The sequence below is a fragment of the Lichenostomus cassidix genome, chromosome 3 (assembly GCF_008360975.1).
Source record: "Lichenostomus cassidix isolate B80296 chromosome 3, HeHo_3.0, whole genome shotgun sequence".
In the NCBI taxonomy this organism is placed as follows: Eukaryota; Metazoa; Chordata; class Aves; order Passeriformes; family Meliphagidae; genus Lichenostomus; species Lichenostomus cassidix.
This window is the reverse complement of record NC_139483.1, coordinates 21,219,013-21,242,062: the sequence shown is the minus strand read 5'-3', so window position 1 is coordinate 21,242,062 and position 23,050 is coordinate 21,219,013. Positions and strand designations below refer to the sequence as shown.

Below are 23,050 nucleotides of genomic sequence, written 5' to 3'. Positions count from 1 at the left end.
TGTTATAGCCAGCAGAGAAAATTCTCACACCACCGAGTTCTTGTAAGCTGAGTTGCCAACTGGAGTGTGAAATCCTGTAATATCTCCCAGGTGTGCTGTTTGGGATGGGATGAACTGCAGCCCAGCACTTCCTTGGGCTGTGGGGGAATGCACACAAATGGATCTGCTTGCATCTGCATAGCTTCTCCAATTCCTCCTGTTCCACAGCCCTCTGATGGTCCAGGCTGATGGTACTTAATCTTTTTCACTGAAGAGCTTTGTTGTTATCTTTTAGTAAAGAAATTACCCAAGAAATCACGATTGCCTGACAGCACATAGCTGTGCTGGTGTATCAGTGGAAGGAATCTGTGATGTAACAATGAAAAATGCCTCCAAGCCTTTCCCCAAATTTAATAATCTTCCAGTGAATGAGGGCTGATCAAAAATGAGAATGTTCATCTAAGACAACCCTTCTACAGATCATGCATTTATTAATTTTTTTTTTGTTAGCATATACACTTTCCTTACTGTGTATAAAGGATTCAGATGGAAGTTACATTTTTTGTAATATATGAAGAGCCTGTTAATCTTGGAGAATAAGAGCCCAATAAATTTTGCCAACCATATTTGTTGGCATGATTATTTTTTTGTATATGAAATTTATTTTGTGTCTGTAATTTTTCCCCTGCTTGCTTTGGTAGGAAACTCAGGGGTAAAATTCCATTACATATATGAAATTGATAGCTAGGTGCAAAAAGAAAAGCAGATGGCAGCCAAGCAAAAGCACCAGATGTACATTTCTGCATTTTTTGTATGGATTGAGACACCCAGGAACACAAATTTCTGTTGTTTACAGTAGAGAGGTTCATTACCCATATTTTAAAATTCAGAACTTTTCTCTGATATTTAATTGCACTTATATAATCCTGTCAGTACATCAAAAAATTGAACCCAGGTCATTGGCGAACGTGCCTACTGTGTGCAGTCATAGTCCCAATTTGGGGTGACTAGGCAAACCCCTGGAGCAACAAACAAATTTCAGGCAAGTGCCTTGTGTTGCAAATGCTTTTTCTTCACTTGGGGTTCTGGCTTTATCTTGTGGGGAGACTGGGCAAATGTAGCTGGAATGAGGACTGCACAGGAGGAAGAGGATGTTTACATTTTCCCCTGTATTCTCTCAGAGCTCTCCATCAAGATATTTAGGCATGTGACTCTCCAACCACTTTCTTTCAAGTCCAGTTAATTGAGGTTTGTTTAATATCCAGCTAAAATAGTTCACTTCTAGCTCAGTTGGAACTTCAGATCTTTTGTTCTGAAATCCCTTTCTTAAGCTGGTGTGGTTTTCTTTTTTAAACAACTTGTCTGGGAGACAAAGACCTGGTGAACTCCTGTCATATACGTTTTCTTTGCATAGAGAGATCAACTTTTGCACTGAGAATCATAACCAAGAGTTAAACGCATTATAAAATAAAGTAAATAAAGTTTAATTTTTTTTTCTTTACAGACTGACATACATGGTTTGAAACATCAAAACCAGAAGATCTGGAAGTCTTAACTGTGTGTCTGATGTACCTAAAAATTCTAGGGCTGTTTTAGAATTGCTGGAATTTTGGCAAGATTCTACTTTCTCCACTTCAGACTCCTGACCTTGGCCTCACATATTCCAAAGATGGACTTCTGGGTTTTTTATGGTTTTTATGGGTTTTTTTTGATGTTTGGAAGAGGGATATAACTAGAAATTTATATCACTGAGATAATCCAGCTAGGGATGTCCAAACACTAATAACACCCTGAAAGCAGCACTCAATAGCTGAGTTTCCTGTATTTTGTGAAATGGCCTGGACTGGAAACAAAAAGGATCCTTCTGAGCCATTTTTGCTACACAGATGCAGTACCTGCAAGGTAATTTTAAGTTTTGAAATAGTTGTGCAAATACACTGTTCTTTTAATGGAACATATGCTACAGAAGGAACAGTAACACCACTGCAAGTAAGGACACTGCATTTCTAATTGCTTTTGAACCTTCTACAGCCTGAAAATTTAAGTGTTAGACCCCTGCCTGGCTTCTGGAATTTGGATAAAAGAAAATAATTTTTGTGGAGTAAATTAGTATCATCTACTTCCCAGTGACTGACTGATCCATAAGAGGTATTTTGGCATTTTCAAAGCATTCAGGGAAACAACTTTGTTAATGCTTGGGCATAAATAAGAAGTTTCTTGCTCTGTCACTAATAGGAGTATTCAGGAGAGCCTAAATTTTCAATTAGAGGGTAAATATAAAAGGGATATCATCAGCCTTAAGCTAAACGATGCTGTAAACCTTGATACCAGTGTTCTGGTTTTATTTTTATAAGTTGTCCACAAAATGTAGAAATCCAGGGACTCGCATTTTAAGTGAATTCCTGCAATGGATCTTTCTCCTGCGGTAATTTTCTCTTGCTGGAAAACTTTGTCCTTGGCCCCACTTTTCGCACAAATGGCTATAAATCAGATGTAATGCTCATGAAGCCCATGAAATACAGCACGAGATAAATATCAAAGCGTTGCCTTCATGCTGTCAATTTGGTTTGCCTTTCCATTTCTTTTTAGGAAGGTACTTCTGGACATTTATGTCCCCAGGATGCAAATGCATTGGTTGTATCTCATCAAAATCCAACTGGTCCAGTGCAGCTGTAGCAAAGGTGGATTTACCTCTGTGTTGATCTGTCGTGAATAAACTTGCTTATTTCTGGAGAAAGCTTCCTCTCCTTACAGGAGCAGGCTTTCACCCGGGTCTTCTTCCCACTGCCGGGCTTCCCCTCCCTTTTTCTACAGTTCCTGGTGTCTAGTTACCACTTCCGTGCAGGAAGCACCTGACACTGTGTGTGGGGAGCCGTCGGGTGAGTAGGGCAGAGATGATGGTCTGTGGGCACAGCAGCAGTGTAACCCAAGATGTGCCAGCCACTCTTAGCACAGGATGTACTCGAGCCTTTCCCCGAGGGTATTAGCCGGCAGCAGCTCCGCCTGCTGTATATAGCCAAGGGTGCAAATGTAGGGAAAGGAAGAATGGGAGAACAAAGCCTATTCTCCTCTGTTTTTAAGGAGTAAATGTTATCTTTGGATGGCCTTTGAGATCATCCAAAGTTCGAAGGGGAAAATGGTTAATGAAATCAGGAGTAGATCGATGTTCACACTTTTTTCCAAAAGTACAAGAGCCATTTAGGACACTACACTAACCAAAGTGTCACAGCCCTTTTCCTGACCCCAAAGCCAGCCACAGCCTGTCCCAGAGATCATGAAGGGCCACTGCTTGCTGCAAGTACTGGCACAGACATAGTCTCAGGTGTGTTTTCAGCATACAATGTGTAATATGGACATATATTCCCAAAGGGAAAGCCAGCTATTCTGTTGCTTCGATAATGTTTGTTTCAGTTCCCACTACACCTCTTCCTCTTGTTTAAGAAAAGCTCTATTACTACACTACTTAGAACAAACCAGGCAGAGGAACTGGGAGAAATTTACCAAGTATCTGATCTTACAGAGGAAAAGTAAAAATAAATCAGGCGGGGGTTTTTTGTTTGTTTGTTTGTTTGTTTGTTTGTTTTTGCATGAGTGATAGAGGCAAGAAGGGCCTGAATCTGACATAGGTGACTTTATTTTTAAAGAGCAGATTTCTTGCACACACCTCTTTATCTGCAAATTCAGGACTATTTCCTGTAGTCTCTAAAATTTGACAGTGCCTGCAGTCATCGCTACTACTGCTCAGCTAAGTGCTCAGGGAAAGCAAACAGTCAAACTAAGAGTTTGAAGCATGTGTCCATATTATTATCCATACTATAAATAAGATCAGGAACTGGAGCTTACATAAGTCAAGTGGTCTTGAGCAAAATGCCAACTCCTAATTAGTGAGGGTATTTAAGACTGGTGGCTAAGTGTATCCACCACCCAGACAGATCTGATTAGGCTCTGACATACCCATGAACAATGTGCAGTGTGTTATTTGCCGAACACATTCCAAACAATTTCCCACAGAAACCGGTAAAATACTATTAACATTGTTAACAAACTTACATATTTCTGTATTTTCCTATTATGCTTTGGAGAACAATCTGTCTTTTTATTAGGGGACATTGCAGCAGAATTACAAACTGTGACAGGGGCTACTAGACACTGCTCCTGAGCAGACACACACTGAGCAGGGTTTGAGGGAAGATTGCTTACTTAAGTGATATCTACCCGCCTATGCACATGAGCCAGACAGCCAGTTTTCTGGGGTATGTGTCAAATCAAATTTCAGAGGTCGAGTGGAAACAAGGAATGTTTTGCCTGCGGCTCTGGAGGCGATGAAGGATAGTGGATGTGCACACCCTGGTAATGCACTATACTGGCCACCCTCTGCTGCAATTTGGGCCTCTGTCTCTGCCCATCCGTCTCTTATCACTTCAGTACATTTCTCTACATCACCACTGCAAAGAGACAAATCTTATTATAGAAGTGGAAGGCCAGGGATCTTCCCAGAATGTGCAGGGAGTGGCGCAGCCCATGTACAAAGGTGCCCTGCCCTGTGTCTAGGAAGAGGGGTGAGGGATGAGCCACAAAGCACCAGTCCGTGCCCACCCAGCCTTGCCTGGGCCAGACACATCAGCCACCAAAATGGTTACAGGAAGGAGGCAACCTTGCCCCTTCCTTGGGGATGTCATGGGCATTATTTACATCATAACAATCTCCATATGGTTCTCATGCCACCAGCCAAAGTCACCCAGCCTTTGTAAGTTCAGTTGAAAAGACTGAAAGAAGTGTGTGTATGTGTGTGTGTATGCACACATACATCACTCAGATATTGAGATGAGGGGATTGAAGTGGAGCAGGCCAGGAGCAAGAGTGCAGGGACTGTGCAGGTAAGGAAGCACGAGAAAGATGGACAAAGAAAACGGCAGCAGAGGTATGACCAAAACAACCATCTCTATCTCTGTATATCCACATCCACACACCTCCAACACATCCCGGCAGCCCGGGCTACATTCCCGCTTTCCCTGCCCCGCCAGGCCAGGCCCGCCCGCCCCCGGGCCGCCTCCCGCCCCGCCCGCTGGCCTCGGCTGCCGGGCCCGGCCCCGGGGCGGGGCGGCGGCTAGCGGAGCCACAGCCAAGTGACCTTGGCAGGCAGAGCCGGGCTGCTCCCGTCGCCACAGCCGCCGGGGAAACTGGGTGGGGAGACGGCCGAGATGGTGGAGGACGGCGGCGAGGAGGAGGCGGAGGGGGAGAGCGGGGAGATGCCGGCGGCGGCGGCCCCGCTGCAGCGCTGCAATGGCTTCCTGCCCGGCAAGGAAGCGGCGGCCGGCGGGCGGGCGGCCCCGGCGGGCGGCGGGGAGCAGCCGGCCCCGGCAGCCCCGGCGGCACCGGAGGCCGAGGCGATGCTGGCGGCGGACGGCGGGCGACCGGAAACGCGGCTGGAGACGAGGCTGTCGCGGCGGCGGCTGGCGGTGCTGGCAGTTTTCAGCTGCTACTCTCTGGTGAACGCCTTCCAGTGGATCCAGTACAGCATCCTCAGCAACGTCTTCGCCGGCTTCTACGGCGTCTCCTTCACGCAGATCGACTGGCTCTCCATGGTGTACATGGTGGCCTACGTGCCGCTGATCCTGCCGGCCACCTGGCTGCTGGACGCCCGCGGTCTGCGCCTCACCGCGCTGCTGGGCTCGGGGCTCAACGCGCTGGGCGCTTGGCTCAAGTGCGGCAGCCTGGCTCCCCAGCGCTACCCGCTCACCCTGGCCGCACAGGCCGTCTGCGCCGTCGCCCAGGTCTTCATCCTGGGGCTGCCCTCCCGCATCGCCTCCGTCTGGTTCGGCCCCACTGAGGTCTCCACCGCCTGCGCCGTGGCTGTGCTGGGCAACCAGGTAGGGTTGGAGGGGAGCGAGGGGGGCTTAGGAGAAGTGGGCTTCCTTGGAGTTCGGTATCGAGTTAAAAATAAGGTGCTTAAGTGGTAAAAGGCTTTCTCCAGGAGATATTTTTGGGAGAGTGGACAGGTGAGGAAGCGGGGCGAAGCACAAGGTGATGCTGCGTCCCGCGCTGCCCAGCCAGCCTGGCTGTGCAGGAGCCTGGCCATGTGGCAGCGTGTGGCAGCTCACATCAGCTTCCGGCAGTACCTCAGTCGAGACCCTTTTCAGAAGTGGTCCTGTTCCACTTCCTCTTGCATTTTGGCATTTGGATTCATTTGACTGAATCCACCCCCGGTTGGAGGAGTGTGAAGTACGTGAACTTTCATGAAGAGCCCCAGCGCCAACATATATTAGTTTCTGCTTTTTAAAATATGGCCTCTAATTGCCAGGTGCCAGTAGTCAATACCCTGGTGACTCATGAAGTTTTGTGTAGTGCTGTGATAGTTCACATCACTGTGGGGAGCTGATAACTGAGTCACGGATTTCCTCAAGCTCCCTGGTCCTGGCCAGTTTCAGAGACCTGGAACAAGTGCATCTGAAAGCACAAGTGCAGGTATGATACTTGTTCTTTTCCTTCTATAGCCTTGTTCTCATCTTCTGCCACTGTCCCACGTTTGGGGTTTTTTTCTCCTGTGGCAAGAAATTGCTAAGATTCAAATCAGTGTCACTGGTGCAGGCTGAGGTCATAGGTAGAGTTTAGTTAAGGTAATGGGGAATTTTTTTTTCTCATCTGAGTCTTATGATTTTATGTTTGTGCACTTTGGATTATTACAGCGGTGATAATTATGTTATATATTTACACTTAGGGTGGTAACCTAGCCGATTCCACATTAACTCATACCTGGCTGTTTGCAGTTTTTCCACACCAATTTTTTTTGCACTGAAGTTTTCCAGCGGACAAGTCAACTGTCCTTTTTGGGCTGAAGATTTCAGAAATTGTTGGTTGTTTCAACAGTTAGGCAAAAATTTTGGATCTGCACCCTGGAATCAGGTTCAAGGTTTCTTCTTCAGCTAGATTTCCACTCTTCCTGACATGCACCAGCCCTCCCAGTAGCAAGGGGTTACTGGGTTTTCAGTTCTGCAATAGAGTGTCAAGTATCCGGCGTGGAGCCTGAAACTGATGTGATGCTGAGATGTGGGGGTTGAAGTGGCACAGGGCAGGAGCGGGAGAGTGGGGATTGTGTGGATAGGAAGCACAAGAAAGATGGACAAGGGAAACAGGGTCAGGATGTGAAAAAGGTAAGCTGTAGTTATTTCTGGAGTGTATTCCTCTCGAGAAGGTAGGACTGATCTCAGTGTGCCTGCTGAAGTGCTTGCTGGTCCTCTGCCGATAGAACAACAGAATTTCTCTATTCTCAGGTTTTGCTTCCTTAAAAAAATCCCCAAAACTGTCAAAGGCTAGATTGAAAGAGTAGTGAGATGATTAATTAGGCACTTGTAAGTTAGAAGTAATGTTGTCTGCATATCCCGTTGCAGTTCCCTTCTGCATACACATCCCCGTTGGGTCTCACTGTACTGGATAATTGCACAAGGTGAACTATGTAACAGAACAGGTTGCTATAACCCACTGGACTGTTGGTTATCCTACTGCTTATCAGATACTGCGTGTAACTTCAGAGCTACAGCAAACAGAGCCAGCACTGCAGGCAGGAGAGGAACAGAGCAGTTATCAAAAATTGCATCTCACCTCTTGAGACGCCGATCATTTGCAACTGGAACACAAATCGCTGGGAATCCAGCGATGTACTGTCAAGGGTTGTTAGGAGTGCCAGAACTGTGCAAGTATTTAGCATCTTAAAGGAGGCACACCAGACTCATCGGAACACTTCCTTCTGGCCTTAACCTCTCTAGATGTAAATGATGGGAAATGGTATCACTCAACTTTGTTGGAATATTGTGGGTACCGTATTGGCTCCTACTGGGAGAGGAAAAACTGTACCTAAAGAAAAAGTAACTGTGTACTCAGTTCATGTTTGTAGGGTTCATGTACTGAAGGGTGAAGACAAAAGGAGACAAATTCTTCACATGACAACTGGATACTGATGTAAATCCGATGGTCTGTGGGGGAAAGCAAAGGTAGCAAAACCCTCATCAGGGTGTGCACAAAGGATGCTTTGTAAGCACAGTGGCACGCCTCTAATGTGTGTACTTTCTGATTGTTGAACTTGGTATTCTAACAGTCTTTGGTGCTCTTTTTTCATTTAATTTTACCTAAAATAAATGTTCTATCACTTTAAAATGCCATTTAGTTTTCAAGGAGCAGAAGAGAGAAATTGGAGAGTAGTCCACGACTTGTTCCTTCACGTTTTAAAATGCTTTATATATATACCCAAAATTTCAGTCCCTGTTTTTTGTCTCTTTAATACAAATTCTGTTGTTATATTGGATTTTACTCCAGATACACACCCACTACTACTTCATTCTCTGCTTTTTCTTTATTTCCTTGGCAATAATTATTTGGTTTGGTTTTGTGTTTCTTAATAAGGATATTTCTTTTCTCTTGCTTTGCTCTGCTCTATCTGTTCTGCAGTAAACCTTGAAGCCAGCCTTTGTTACTGTAGTGGCAGGAGTGTGACATCAAATGGAGAAGAGCATTCCTACAAGAGTAGCTGGAGTCCTGTGCCATCTCTAGCCCTTCAGTTGCAGGATGACTTATACAAATTTATGTTCATGTGTGGTACTTTCCTGTGAAAGATTCTTGTATAAGTACTAGGTGTAGTGTAAATATATACACTGAGTGTAGTATTTACGTATACTACTAAGTGCAGTAGTTTAATTAAGAAATGAAAAGGTTAAAACATGAGTTATGCAAGATCCAGTTGTAAAACATCCTTGAGAACTAATGGCTCAGAAGTGTGATTACTCATTAATAATACTAAAGTTTTATTAATGCTTATTATGGTAACAATTCTGCATTCTACCTGGTAAGACTTTTCACTTCTGTTAATTTTTGTGTTCATAGGGAAATGATTTTTTTATTTCTTTCCTTGCTTTACAGCTTGGTACTGCAATTGGCTTTTTGTTGCCCCCTGTTTTGGTTCCAAATACACCAAATGATATTGATCTTATGGCACATAACATTGGCATCATGTTTTATGGAACAGCAATAGTGTCCACACTTCTGTTCTTCTTAACAGGAGTTGGTGAGTGTTTAAATTACTGCAATTTACATGCTGACTATAGAGAGTGTTTACAGCATCTCACTTAAAGCAGCTGACCACTCAGAGTGGTTGAGGTTACAATTTTTCCAGTTTGTGTTCACTTACCTGTTTTGCCAGGGTTAAGAAACAACAATTTCACTCTGTGTCGTGCTTCACATGGGGTAATCTCTTCAGAATATTTAGTTCTTTTAATTTCTTTGCTACAAGGACATTATAATGTGAATTCACTCTGTTAATCTTACAATTCTGATATAAAGGTCTCAACACATTGCAGATGAAATCTGTCTTTAACCATATTTTGGTAGCAATCAGATGTGACCAAATAACACATCCTTTGTGGACGTGACATAATTCTTCTATGAGAAAATCTAAAATATTTTTTTCATGGAGGTGTTAAAACTACAAGTAAATCTTCTGAAATTCATCAAGCTGAAAAACATTTTTAAAAAAGGCATAAAAAGCGCATTAGTTTGATAGAGATGAATCAAAAATTGTTTCTTCTTCTTTTTCCTCAGTGTTTGAAGAAAAACCCAAATACCCTCCTAGTCACTCTCAAGCAGTCCTGCAAACTAAACCTCCTGAGGATTACTCCTATAAAAAGTCCATTATTAACTTGTTCAGAAATATTCCATTTATACTTTTGCTGATCAGTTATGGTAAGTGGTGCTGCTGCCTGCCTGTAATCTGATGGATCAGTTCAAACATGGGCTGAAAGCAAATAGAGTTTGAATTGTGGGGTTTCTTTTTTATGGGGGAGGAAATGTCAAGCTTTTGTTTACTCTGGTGCCAGTGCTAGCAAATCTGTCAGGATGCAAAATATGACTTATAGGTCCAGTACAGAGATTTTACCTGGCACATAACAGGTTTTGTGTTGCAAGTCTTAAACATTGTAAGATTATTTCTTTAGGGTAGCAGATCTGCATGGCTGCACCTGGAATGACTGAAGCTTTTTTCTTGGTACTGCAGGTATTATGACTGGGGCATTTTATTCTGTCTCCACATTGTTAAACCAGATGATAGTAACTCATTATGAGGTAAGTTTCTTGGATCTTATCTTTGTCTTTTTCACTGTACATTTGCAGAGGCGATATTTATTTTTTCTTAGGTGCTGTGTGTGCTCAGACATTTGGTTTCTTTTATACCTCTGTACAGTTTCTTGTACCATACAGCTGTGGGAGTCATAGGAATGTTTGTTTGCACTTATGACTGCCAAGAGGTCTGAACTTGACTCTGAGTGGAAGCAAGTTATTAATGAGCACCATATAAATATTTGTTGAAAGGGAGAAGAAGTGAACGCTGGGAGAATTGGCTTGACACTGGTGGTGGCAGGAATGGTGGGTTCGATTATTTGTGGTTTGTGGCTGGATTACACTAAAACATACAAGTAAGTGTGGGTAGGCATGTGTGGGGCTAGGGGTAGGAGAGTGGTGCAATTGCATTAGGAAAATACTGCAATGTAAGGGCTGAAATAAACTGTGGATGAAATGCAGTTCATCCCTGATCTTTTAGTGGCCTTGATGGAGACAAGTTTCTGAGGCTACAGCAAAAGCTTGAGACTCCTACTGGTTATGGGCAAAAAGAAACGAGGGAGCAGAATGCAAAGATTCATGTTTTTTTTCCATCTATTTCTGTCTCTTATGGAGTGTCAGGCTAACCAGGAAAGCACTGTAGGGCCTACATACAGGGGCCAAGTGGCCCAGTGGGCATCATCTCCTAGGAAAGCATAAAGTCTCAAAGCCTACCCTGCATTGTTTTGTAAAATGGCCAGTTGATGGATAATCACTTTTTTTATGCTGTTCCTGATCCTATTAGTAAGTGCAATATTTGCTTTAATTCAGGAGATGACCATGGAGCAGAGCTCTGTTCTGGGGTGGGAGCTCCTGGGTCCATCATCCATGGTGTGGTGCCCCCAGGAGTGAGCACTGCTCTGGACCACTGTTTGTGATGGAGTTGTTCTCCCCTGTGACTCTTAGTACATTATGTGCCTCTGCAAGCCTAATGGATGTTAATGCTGTAGATTGGCTTTGTTTCTGCATGTGTTTCAGCTTATAAATATGTGCTTTAAGAATTTGGAAGACATCCTTTATTCCAGATTCAAAATAAATAGAACACTGTAATCAGATTTGTTTGACTTGCCTCTTGGTAGGCTGACTTTTATTGCTAATAGTGTTGGACTCAGCTGCTCCTGTGTTGATGTATTGCATAATGGGCAGTGCTGCAGAATGGCCAAGAGGTACAATGTAGTAGGGAACTAAAACAGTCTTAAGGTAGCAGTATGTGCTGTGATTGTTCACTCTTTGAGAGTCTGAGTAAGTGTCCTTAGCCTTGAGTGAAGCAGCGAGATAAGTCAAGCAAGTCAATTGAGAGTTCAGGAAGGATATGTTTTCACTGCATGCTATGTTTGACTCAGAATTACATGAGGCAAATTTTACAGCTTTAGAATGTCAGTTGTTAGAGAGTATGCAATATTCATGTTACTCTTCCATGCTGCAGCAAAGTGCTATGGCCTTCTGTTAACAATGTTAATTTGTTGTTGTTGTTGTTGGGTTGCAGGCAAACTACTTTGATTGTTTACATTCTCTCATTCATTGGGTTGCTGGTATTTACCTTCACCCTGGACCTCGGATACCTTATAGTGGTGTTCGTGACTGGAGGAATACTTGGGTGAGCAATTAAAGAGCACTACAAGACTTACTGCAGTTCTGGTCAGAAACATATCTAAATGTTTTAACTGGGTGATTCTGTTGTGTATTCTGTCACTGTGATCTCAGCCTGTGCCTACAGCTCACAGTACATGTAGTGTTTAGTAGGGTTTCACCTTCTGTTACATCAGAATAAATCTGAAGTAACCCACTTTTCAGTAAATTTCTTTTGGCACTTTTATGGACCTAAGAGAGGTCTCTATGTGGTCAGTTCATTTGGTTCCAATTCAAAAAGCTCTCTGCAATGAAGCTGAAGCTTTCTTTTGACCAGTGTATAGGTGATTACAGTTTAACTGAGCAGATCTAGGAAGACTGGCTTCTCTGCATAATTAATCTGTACTTTGATAGCCCAAGCAACATGCTGGTTGCTTTGTTCGCTGTGCTCATAGATACTGGATCTAAAAGCTTCAAAAGGTGCTGAGGGAATGGTGCTGTATTCAGACACAGAAGTCAAGATAAAACCAGAAATGTCTTGAGAGTTTCAGTTTAAAAACCAATCAACCAACCTCAGATGCATTAAGCCCATTCTCTTCCCATCATTCATCGGTCCCCTCAGCTTCTTCCATAGCAGCTTCCAGCAGGTGTTCCAGTGTACAGCCTACTCCCTACTCATGCTCTCTTTTTGTCCTCCAGCATGGATATTGGGGCTGATCAAATGATGATGTTTGTATATGTCTTTCTTGTATAAGTGATTGGCATCAAGTATTGAGTGGCTTGTGGACTCTTTAGAAAAGGTTGTTTCCTATGTCTGGAGTGGAATGCAGGTGGTTATGGGAAATAGGACAAACATGTTTAACAACTTTGTCCTAAAGAGAAAGATGTATGGATAAAATTCTTGGATCATATTGAGGGAAGGAAGTAGTCATTATTTGGAATTACTGAATTATGTTAAGTCATGAAAACATGACAGTTCAGCATACCAGCTAATTCATAATACCGTGTGTGTATGTTAGGTTTTCTTAGGTGTAGTAATAGGTAAATGCCACACCTGTCATCCTCTTACTCTCCTCTTCAACAGGTTCTTCATGACCGGCTACCTTCCACTTGGGTTTGAATTTGCTGTGGAAATTACATATCCAGAGTCTGAAGGCACTTCCTCAGGTCTCCTTAATGCATCAGCACAGGTTACATCATTTTATTTCTTCAAGTGAAGTAATGTTCAGGAAGGCCACTATGCTCGAGTCTAGAAAGGCTTTCTTAGACTTAGCTAAGTCTCTGTTGTGTTGTTATAGTCCTAACTTATTTAAATTTGATTTCTATAAGATATGAGCTGTAACTTTCAAAGATAAAATGATGACTCTTTTCTGTGTGATCCTGATGAAGTTACTTGTTTGTTTATAGATATTTGGAATTGTCTTTACACTTGTTCAAGGAAAGCTCACAACAGACTACAGTCCTCGTGCAGGAAACATCTTTCTTTGTGCTTGGATTTTTGTGGGCATTATTTTAACAGGTAACTACAAATGCAAGTAATGGTTTCTCATTAATGTAAAAATGTGGATGTTTTTAGGATGATGTTGCTAATATATGGGCAGCCATCTGACCCCCATTTCTTGAGATGTATCTTGAATTTGAGCCAGATGTCCATCTCAGAGTGGGATGGGAAATGGAAACAAATGCATAAATGGAGGCAGTTTGCAGTTTTCCAAATGCAAGAAACTGCTGGTGCACTTTGGAACTGTACCAGTGACTTACACATGCTGACTTACAAATGTGCTAAAAGTGCTTAAACTAAGCAAGTTTTGCTTTAAGTTCTTGTGGTTTGAAAGATTTTGTTGTCATTACCTGCTTTGTGTGCTTTGGGAGGAGCAAGTTCAAATTGTCAGTGAGTTCAAATTGCAAAGAGTGAATACGGCTATTTTGAAAATGTGCTGAAAGCAGCTTCTGTGTGCTTGCATTGTGCAAACATTTCCCTTGAAGTACATGTCACTGCAAAGTTGTGAACCACCTTTCCTTTTTCTTTTTTTCCAGCCTTAATAAAATCAGATTTGCGAAGACACAATGTGAATTCAGGGATTATGAACTTGGATATTAAACCTGTAAGTGGTGACTCTTACCATGATTCTATTACCTACTTGAATGCTTGGCTTCTATTGGCATAACAATATTAACTGCAAAAGAGTAATTGACAAAATCTCATTACTGTTTCCATACTGGTTTTGAACAACAGAGCCACATAGGATGCTGCCCTCAGATACCTGTTTTTCTCCTTAATGCCCATGAAAAAGAACTAAAAATCTTCTGCTCTCAGATTTTTAAAAAATTTTTGAATTTTTTGAATATTTCATTTTAAATGGCTAATAATACAATTTTATTGCTTCAGGCTTGATTTTTCATATTAGCAGGTAGCAGTGTAAATTGTGAAGCCTTTTTGTGTATTGGGTTATGAGGCCATCCTGTTGACTATGTGTTTTATTTAAAATACCTGCAGTCCCTTCAAATGAAGTCAGTGTCTTCACTGACTTCACTGATAAACAAAAGTCATGCTGGAGTTTCTATACTGTGCTGCATAAAGAGCTGGATTTGCTCTTCTGCTGAGCACCCTCTCAATGTAAATGAAGAGTTGAGCATAGCACTTTCTGATGATCATAAGGTTCCATGTTTCAGCAGCTTTTCCAAATTTCCACAGTTACTAGTAGAAATAAGGCTCTCAGTGGAAAATTTTTTCAGTGCTGTGGGTTTTTTGATCATTGGGATCAAGATATGAGGCACATTTTGGGGGTCAGATATTGCAAGATCCTCTGCCATGTTTCTTTTTGTGTAGGTGTCTTGCATGTAGAGCAGCTTTTGATCATCTGTGACCAGCTGCGCAGTTAGTATCTGTATGAGGTTCAGAAACTTCCGAGCTGGTGGTGTCTGAGCTAACTTGAACCTGAAACCTGTGCAGCTGTGTGTGCTCAGTGTGCCATCCTGTGGTTTCCCAGCCAGGCTGGGGCTCTCTTGGGAATGTACATGACTTGTCTGCTTTCCATTATCACCTTCTTAATTAGCCTAGACTGACACACAGCTTTATTTATATTGGCCAGGATGTAGGAAAAGCTGGAGTCCTTGCCCTGATATTGCCATAAATAATAGGGACCTGCCTGTATTAATAATGTTCAATATTACTTTAATACAGAACCTTGCTCATCGAGACTCTGCTGTGGTTAAATGTAATGGAGAAAAAAAATTAAGTTAATCTTCAAGTGACAAATATTTTTATGCAGTAAATATATACTTTAGAGTTATAATAAGAAGCTAAATTCTGTGTTTGATTTCTCTTTTTTATTACAAGAAGAAGGGAAAATAGGGCTTTCTGTAATTGCTTAATCTGGCTAATTAACTATATATACTATTGGAGGCTAACCTAATAATTACCAAAGAATACTGAATTTGAGAATAGTTCTGTTGATTAACAACTTAATTCCTGTTGTGTTTTTATTTTTTTATCTCCCTCTTCAGGTACCAGTTGACAGTCCTGTAGAACATGAAAGCACTACATTAAAGATTCAGTCAGTTTTATAAAGCTGAAGTGAGGTGGCTTAGAAACGCACAAGTTTGGTTAGATACGGAACAATATAAATTAGTGTAATCACTGGATTTGTGTGTATAAGTAGTAAAATGTGTTTGTTGATATTGGTGGTAGTTTTGTGTTGGAAGATATGAAGATGCTCGGTTCATTTTGCCCAAGACGCAAACAATTCACCTTTGAATGGAATATTTACTTTAATGGTTTGCAAGTTTCGCAGTTTCATTAGTAAGGAGCTCTGTCAACACTCTCCACAGTAGGGAGACATGCATTCAGGATACATACTTGAAAAAATCAGGAATCCTGATGTCCAGTTGTCATGACCAGAAGTATCTAATCTCCTTTTCTTGTTCAGTCTTGCTGGTGCATTTGAAAAATCAAAGAATAGGGAGGTGCACAGCAGGAGGATGTTCACAATGGATGTTCCTTTTTTATTCTAAATGTATCTGTATTTTAATATAAGCCAATGATTCCTTCTGGGAAAGTGATAGCACAATACAGAAAACAAGAGATGATGTATGTGTTTCATACTGGCATCTGACATTTCTTTTGCCTTGAAACTTCTTTATAGGTATCAGAAGGCAGATAAGAGAAAACACTGTTCTATAGCTTCATTGTAGCATTTCTGGGGAAATTGAAAAAGTTCCTCACTAGATAAACTGGAGAAAAAACATTTCTTATTAAATATAGTAAAAAGGAGGAGAAAGGCCTTTGCTATCTCTATTGTGAAGTATTTAGAAGCAGTGGAACACTACCACACAAGTTTCCTCCATGGAATATTTTGAGTGCTTTCTCAGTTAAAGAGAGAGGAGTCTGTGTTTACAAAGAGCCGGTGCCTTTACTTTGTAAAGAAGATCCCTGCCTCATCTTGAGTTTATTCAGTGCTGCTGAAGTAATTCCATTTGTGTGTTAAACCTTATCTGAATATTTGTGGAGTATCAGAAAATGTGTTCTGTCCTTTTTATGAATTGTATCACTTGTCTAATGTGAAATTCTTGTGCTTTTGTAATGTAAATCATGTCTTTTGCAGTTTGTTAAAAGCTATAAGGATGACTGAAAGGAAAATAGTGATATTTTCACTTTCTCTGATCAAATATTTGCTTTTATACCATCTTAGCTGCAAAATGAACAGTCTTCGTTAACCTTCAGTTTTTGTTACTGCATTTATCTTTATTTAGGAGGGGTGTTTCTCACTGTAGTGTTTCTGAAAATTTTCTCCTTTACCTTGTGCTCTGTCTACACACCCACAGAACTGATAGCATTACAGTAATACTGTTGCTGGGAAAGTCAGGCCTGGGTTAGTGGACTTTTTTGCAAACATTTAATATTCAGCTCAGTAAACTGAGCCTGCAAGTTCAGTGCCATCAATGATGCTGTGTCTTGGAGTTCCCACAGATGCAGTGCCATCCAGAAGGTGGAATCCTTTTTGAAGTTTTCCACAGATTGTTACAGTTGAGTGTGGGGAACTGTTTAACTCTGTGCTTGTTTCAGCTGGGCTAGAGTTCTTTTTCTTCACAGTGGCTGGAATGGAGCTGTGTCTTGGATTTGTGCTGAACGCAGGGTTGATAATACAGAGATGGTTTTGTAGTTGCTGAGCAGGGCTTATGCAGAGCCAACGTCTTTTCTGCTTTTCATACGTCAGAAAAGGCGAGGAAGTTGGGAGTGCATGGGAGGTTGGGACGAGACACAGGCAGGACAAGTGACTCAAATAGACCAAGGGGATATTCCAGACCATATGACATCATATTCAGTGTATACAGTGGGGGGCAGAAGGAGGAAGGGAGGGATGTTTGGAGTGATGGTGTTTTCTTCCAAGTAGCTATTGCATTTGATGGGGCCCTGCTCTTCTGGGGATTGCTGAACACCTGCCTGCCCATGGGAAGCAGTAAATTAATTCCTTGTTTTGCTTTGTTTGTGTGTATGGCTTCTGCTTTCCCTATTAAACTGTCTTTATCTCAACCCCTGAGTTTATCAGTTTTACTGTTCTGATTCCCTCCCCAATCCCATTGGTGGGGAAGGGAGTGAGTGAGTGGCTGCCTGGGGTGTGGTGGATGGCTGGGGTTGAACAACAGCAAACTCCAAGATTTTGTTTAAAGTACATTTAAGTACAATTAATATCATTAAATGCTTTTCTTACTTCACTGTAGACTTAGAGAATCCTTTTGTATAAAAAGGACCCTGAAAACTTATCTGTCTAAGCTTAGCCTCTAAATGTGATGATCTTGATTTAAATATTTTGTATGATAAATGGTTTAGACAGGGGAAGACATATCAGAATAAACTAAACACACTTGGAACACTTGCCTTGCCAAAAAGGGTTCATGTCTCTTTGCCAGGTCCAGTGCTATAGAAAATGGACAGGCCTTGCTGCCTGGTGAGCTCTAGAAGAGTCCACTGCTGAAGTAGCTGAATATAGAAAAGTAACTCTTGGATGATCAACCAGCAGGCAAGGGTATAGGACTGGAAGTAGAGATGCTTTCATTATGTCAGTAATTTAATGACTTGCTGTGATAGAAGCTGCCCTATTAAGGGATGTACACTTTTTAAGCCTAAGTGAGAAAAGTGAAAGACACTGCCTCGTTACTTACGAGGGTGGATCTTCCCTTTGGAAAAATGATTATAATGTGTGCCAAAATACATATATGTTTTTCAGCAAGATACAGATTCAGAAAATATTTATGTTCATAGCCCATGGTTGACTTTTGGTGTTGCAAAATCTTAACAAGATAATATTTTTGCAGTTTTGGGGCATTGTTTTCAAATGTCCAATAGTAAGTCTTTGGCAGCATCCAGAATGTTTGCTGACCTGTTCAGTACACAGTGTTAAAATTCAAAGATTCAGTCTTTGTTTTCCTTTCTTAAAATTTCTTTTTAATTCCTTTTTCACTACTAGTTTCCAGTTTCTTTAGTTATGTTCAGCTGATTATTGAAAAAATATTCTAGTTCTGGCTCCTTGTGTTTTTTATCTTCTGCCAGATTACTTGGCTACCTTCTGAAAAGGTCCAAACAAGATTTTGGTATGGTGGAAACCCTGCTGGGTCGCTGAAAAGAAATATTCCTAATAATGAAGGCTTAATTACATCCTGGATTTAATATTCTCTTTCTAAAAGGAGCTTGAAAGCTGGACACCTGTGAGCTATTTTCAGGCAATGATGAAGTATTTAAATGGAAGGCTCAGCAGCAGAATAAAGTGCAAATAAAGAACAAATCAATGTTTTATGTGATAACCTTACCATCTGTCTATCAAGAAATTGAGGTTCTAGCTCATGGCAGAAATAGATTTGGAGTAGTTGAGGCTTTGTGGTTTTTGCTTTTAATTTTCAGGTTTTAGCAGACAACATGCATTCAATCAAACACAGAATTAAAGAATCAGAGAATGTTAAGAAGTTGGAAGCGACCTTAAAGATTATCTAGTCCCAACCCACCTGCCATGGTCTCTGCCAGTTCCCTGCCTGACATCTCCCACTAGACCAGGTTGCTCAAAGCTGTATCCAGCCTGGCCATGAACAGTGCCAGGACTGGGGCGTCCACAACCTGCCTGGGCAACCTGTTTCAGTATCGTATCATCCTCACAATAAAACATTTCTTCCTAATATCTAAATTGAATTTCCCTTCTTTCAGTTTGTGCCCATTCCCTCTTGTTCTGTCACGACAGTTCCTGACAAAGCGTCCCTCTCTGACTTCCCTGTAGTCCCTTTTCAGATACTGGAAGGTTGATACGAGTTCTCTGTGCAACCTTCTTAGCCTGAAAGTTCCACATGCATCTGGAATTGGAAATAAGGTTTCTGATTCTTAGCCTTGAGATCCTGGCTCAGCCCTCCAGCAAGAGTAGAATTGGGGGCTAAAAATCCTAACTGTTTAAACAGGTAATCGTATCATGAAATGGAATTACATGTCACCTAGGAGAGGATGGTGTGGAAAACCAAGTGAGCAGAGGCATTCCAATCCCATGAATCAGCTTTTGCATTTCTTTTAAGTGTTTCAAGAGAGCTCTAGAGGATGCAAAAGAGCTCATGCAATGGGGAACATAACATGGGGGCTGCCCCCAAGTTCCCAGCAGCCCAGCAGGGTGTGCAATTGGTAACTTTCAGCTACAGGATTCAGAGGTTAGCCTTAAAATGAACTCCTATCTTTATGTTTCTTCCATGCCATTACCAACTTTTGGTAATTTCAGTGGAAGAGACTCGGAGAACATTGACCCATTTTTATTTAGGATTCTACCATGGCCTTAAATCTCTCGTGCCTGTAGGTTGGGTCTGAAAATACCAGACCTGTAAGGCATAGTCTGGAATTGCTCATAGATAAGTCCCTCAGAACAAGTATTTTACAGATGGAGTCTTGTCTTTAGTAACATCTCTTTCTGTTTCTAAATGCCCATGTTTTACAAGGAAGCGAGAACAAGGGAAGAAGTAGGAAGAATACAGATTAATCATTTCAGATTAATAGGGCTTTCCTAACTTCAGCCTCTGTGCCATCCATCTCTTTTGTTCAAGGCAGTCTGTTGTTTCAGAGACAATCAGTGCAGTGTGTAATTAGAGGAGCCAGGCCATGTTGCTTGATGGAAAAATGTTTTTTTTGAGAAATATTTGGACTATCTTGTGCATATGCAACCAAGGGAAATTGGGTTAAGCTGTAAACATTTGTTTTCCTTTAACATTTTGTGAACTCACTAGTTTTCCTGTGTGAATGGGAATGTGTGACCTTTACAGTTCTTGTCTTTCAAAATGTGTATGTACCTCTTTCTCAAGTGTTAGACTACTAATGTTTCATGGAGCACAAGCTGTCACTGTACACAATAATATGTGATTACCCCCAGCCCCACCATTCGGCCTGAAGTCTGAAGTGAAGAGGGACAAGTGATGTTAATGCAGGAACTAGACTGAATAAAGCAAAAAATTTTCCTAAGAGAAATGTGTTTCTGTGTAAGACCTATGTAATTTACTGCTCATGTCTCTGTTCTACTCATGAAGACAACAAATATGTTTTGCAGTAATATTTTGGTTTTGTAAGTGTCCAGTTCTTTATTTCAAGAGAAAATTAAAAGTTCTTAATGAGTATTCTCTGATTGCAATATTGTATGTATGTGTATATGTGGATGGCATCATTCCTTACCATTATATGTTACTAATAAAGTGTATAATGTCTAAATTGATTGGAGCCAAGATTATAATTTTTGACAGCTGCTGATACAGTGGCTAATCTAAAAGTGATTTTTTTTTTCTTAGAATCTGCCTTTTAATGTGGGAAAATGTGTAAGTGTATGACTTACTGTGTCCTTAATAAACATGCATGGACATGAACATGCAGAGTGCATGTATGCAGGGTGTAGAAATTTATTCTACACAACAGTATTGGCATCTAGAGACATTTTCTCGGGGCCTGGAATGAAAGTACTAGCATTAGTAGTCGAGTTGCACACTGCTCTAGCACAGAGATTTCTCCTTTGCTTTGGAAAAGATTTGTGAGGAAAAGGAAGTGCAAGTTAACCCCTAAAGCAGAGCGATCCAAAGGCAGCTTCTTGAAGGTAGTGCAAATATTATTTTAATAAAACACTTGGTTGCAGAGAGATTATCTGGGGAGAAAGGATAGGATAGCTTCTTAGAGAGGATAAAAGTGAGACATTGCATTCAGTTATGGCTAAAACCAGGGTTGTCTTCAGTGGGAGCACAGCAGAACCCTTGTGAATACTCTGCAAGGGTTCTGTCACCTACTCTCAGGCATTTAGCCCAGCTGTGAGCCAGGAAAATTTGAGGAACCTGCTTCAGAAAGAGTAGAGTCACAGTAAGAAAATGTTTTAGTTTTTTTATCTCACTTCACAAAGCTGGGATTCTCTCTCAGCTATTTTGGTCTAGGAGATGCTTCACAGAAGGAGGTTGCAGGTGCTGCAGAGCACAGCAAACACAAGCCTTTTGTCATAAAGCAACACTAACACCTAGTGCAACCCTGGGTTGAAATTTTAGGTGGGTTCTTGATTTTACAACCAGGACCACAGGGTTGTGCTTCTCTTATGGTACCTCTATGAAAGCTACATCCCCATTTAGCACTGCAATTTAAACATTCCCACAGCTAGGAAGGAACAATCCCAGAAAATTATTACTGCCTTAAAGTTTCTTTAGGTTGGTTGGTCAGTTTGTGTTTCTGTTTTTTATTTTTTGTGGGGTTTTTTTTTTTGTGTGTGGGTTGGTTTGTTGTTGTTGTTTGTTGGGGGCTTTTGGGGTTTTTTTTTGGTTTTTGGGGTTTGGTTTTTTTTTGTTTGGTTTGGTTTGATTTTTGTCAGATTCTCAGTCTTTCTTGAAAGAAAACACTAGAACTGTCATCAGGTAAATGGGAGATGTGAAGCCATCCTGACTGTGATTAGTCAGACAATAATTTCTATAGCTGGGAGGAGGCCCTGTGATCCAAAGCTAACAAGTACTACCCCTTCCAGAAAGTGATGTGGTTTGTGTATGAATAAAATAGTCAGGTGCCTAACAGTCCAGCTGCTTCCTGGGGTGGAAAGGTTTCTTAGACGTCTGCTGTATTTCCTTCTGTCTGTGCTTCACAATGAACTAATCCTATCTGAATATGTTCTAAATTAATATTTATAGCTTTATTAAACAACAACTTTCAGAAAACAAAACAATAATATCCTGAACTTTGTAGGAAGGACTTCAGCAGATATGTCACAAAGGCTAAGTATTGGCAGTGGGTAGGCATAATTACTGATTTGTAAGTAATTATATATTTGTGAGTAACTAATATCTGCTTCATATCAGGAATCAAAATTCAGCCTCTAGAATGCTGAATGTTTAGACCATTAAAAAGGCAGTAAATAGTATCTAAAGGGCATTGTTAGTATTGTGGCCTTGTATTACGAGTTTCCAGAAATAGCCACAAGATTCTACAAAAGCTATAAACCTCCATGCAGATGGAAAAATCTCAGGGAAATATTGAAGGCTTCAGAAGTTTTACTAGCCTGCATTAGAGTGAACCAGAGAGTTCCCAATTTCTTTGTTCAGGACGGGGCAGTCCTAAGGTTTCTCAGATGCTGATCACTAGTTTGGATAAGGTAAAAGAGCAGCTGTCTGCAGATGAGTGGAGGGTTAGTTATTCTTTTAGAAATCCAATTGTCCAGCTTGCTGTCAAGAGAAAAAGAACTTAATGTGTAACAGTGCAGTTTCTAAGGCTGTGCACAGTGTTTTCTGCATTAAATAGGTAACTTGATTTTCTCAGAATAATTCATCAGCTGGTTCTGAACAGCCCTGCAGGCATTAGACAGAATGTACATCATGTGCAGGATGAAGAGGCTCTGTCCCACTGGGGTGAGAATGACTCAGCCAGGGATCATTCACTGGCTCCAGGGGCCTGAATTGGTGTTATCTTCTGCTCCCAATGAGCAACTGGATTTACTTTGGGCCCTAATGCTAAAAGCCTGAAATTCACTTAGAGGCTATTGCCTAAAGCCTAGAAATACCATGATTTCTCGTCTTGTCACTGCCCCACTAAAGCTTCAAAAGGGTAGAAGAGCCATAAGAGGCTTGGGAGCTTGACAAAGTTGTCCAAACCAGACTGTTGCCAGGGGAGATACAGAGGTCCTCCAGCTTTTGGGCAACAAAATGCCCCATGGTCAGAGTGATTTTTCTCTGATCTACTCCATCTGCTCAAGCTTGAACTGTGAGAACCTCATGAGGGTTGAAATAGCTGTATGCACCAAGAGCATTACAGAATCTCCTCAAAGTCTGTAGCTTGCGTGATGACACAGCATTCCTGGGTTTGATTCCAAAATCAGAAGGTGCTCTGTAAGCTTCA

At 41.5% G+C, this 23,050-nt stretch overlaps 1 protein-coding gene across 1 annotated transcript; it reads left to right on the top strand.

Annotated features, from left to right (window-relative positions):
* The first annotated feature begins 5,074 nt into the window (after nucleotides 1–5,074).
* FLVCR1 (FLVCR choline and heme transporter 1) lies at nucleotides 5,075–20,410 on the top strand. Its single transcript, XM_085054851.1, has 10 exons — nucleotides 5,075–5,849; nucleotides 8,890–9,034; nucleotides 9,568–9,708; nucleotides 10,019–10,086; nucleotides 10,333–10,436; nucleotides 11,606–11,716; nucleotides 12,773–12,878; nucleotides 13,096–13,207; nucleotides 13,726–13,793; nucleotides 15,196–20,410. Exons 1-10 carry the CDS (start codon nucleotides 5,181–5,183, stop codon nucleotides 15,256–15,258), a joined length of 1,587 nt encoding a protein of 528 aa, XP_084910977.1. The 5' UTR covers nucleotides 5,075–5,180; the 3' UTR covers nucleotides 15,259–20,410.
* The last annotated feature ends 2,640 nt before the right edge of the window (nucleotides 20,411–23,050 follow it).

Bases quoted from the DNA above. Each gene is read 5' to 3' on its own strand.
- FLVCR1 (XM_085054851.1), top strand. From the start codon at position 5,181: ATGGTGGAGGACGGCGGCGAGGAGGAGGCGGAGGGGGAGAGCGGGGAG. The intron at 10,087-10,332 runs GTAAGTTTCTTG...ATTTGTTGAAAG, and splicing joins TGATAGTAACTCATTATGAG to GGAGAAGAAGTGAACGCTGG. The intron at 12,879-13,095 runs GTTACATCATTT...GTTTGTTTATAG, and splicing joins TCCTTAATGCATCAGCACAG to ATATTTGGAATTGTCTTTAC.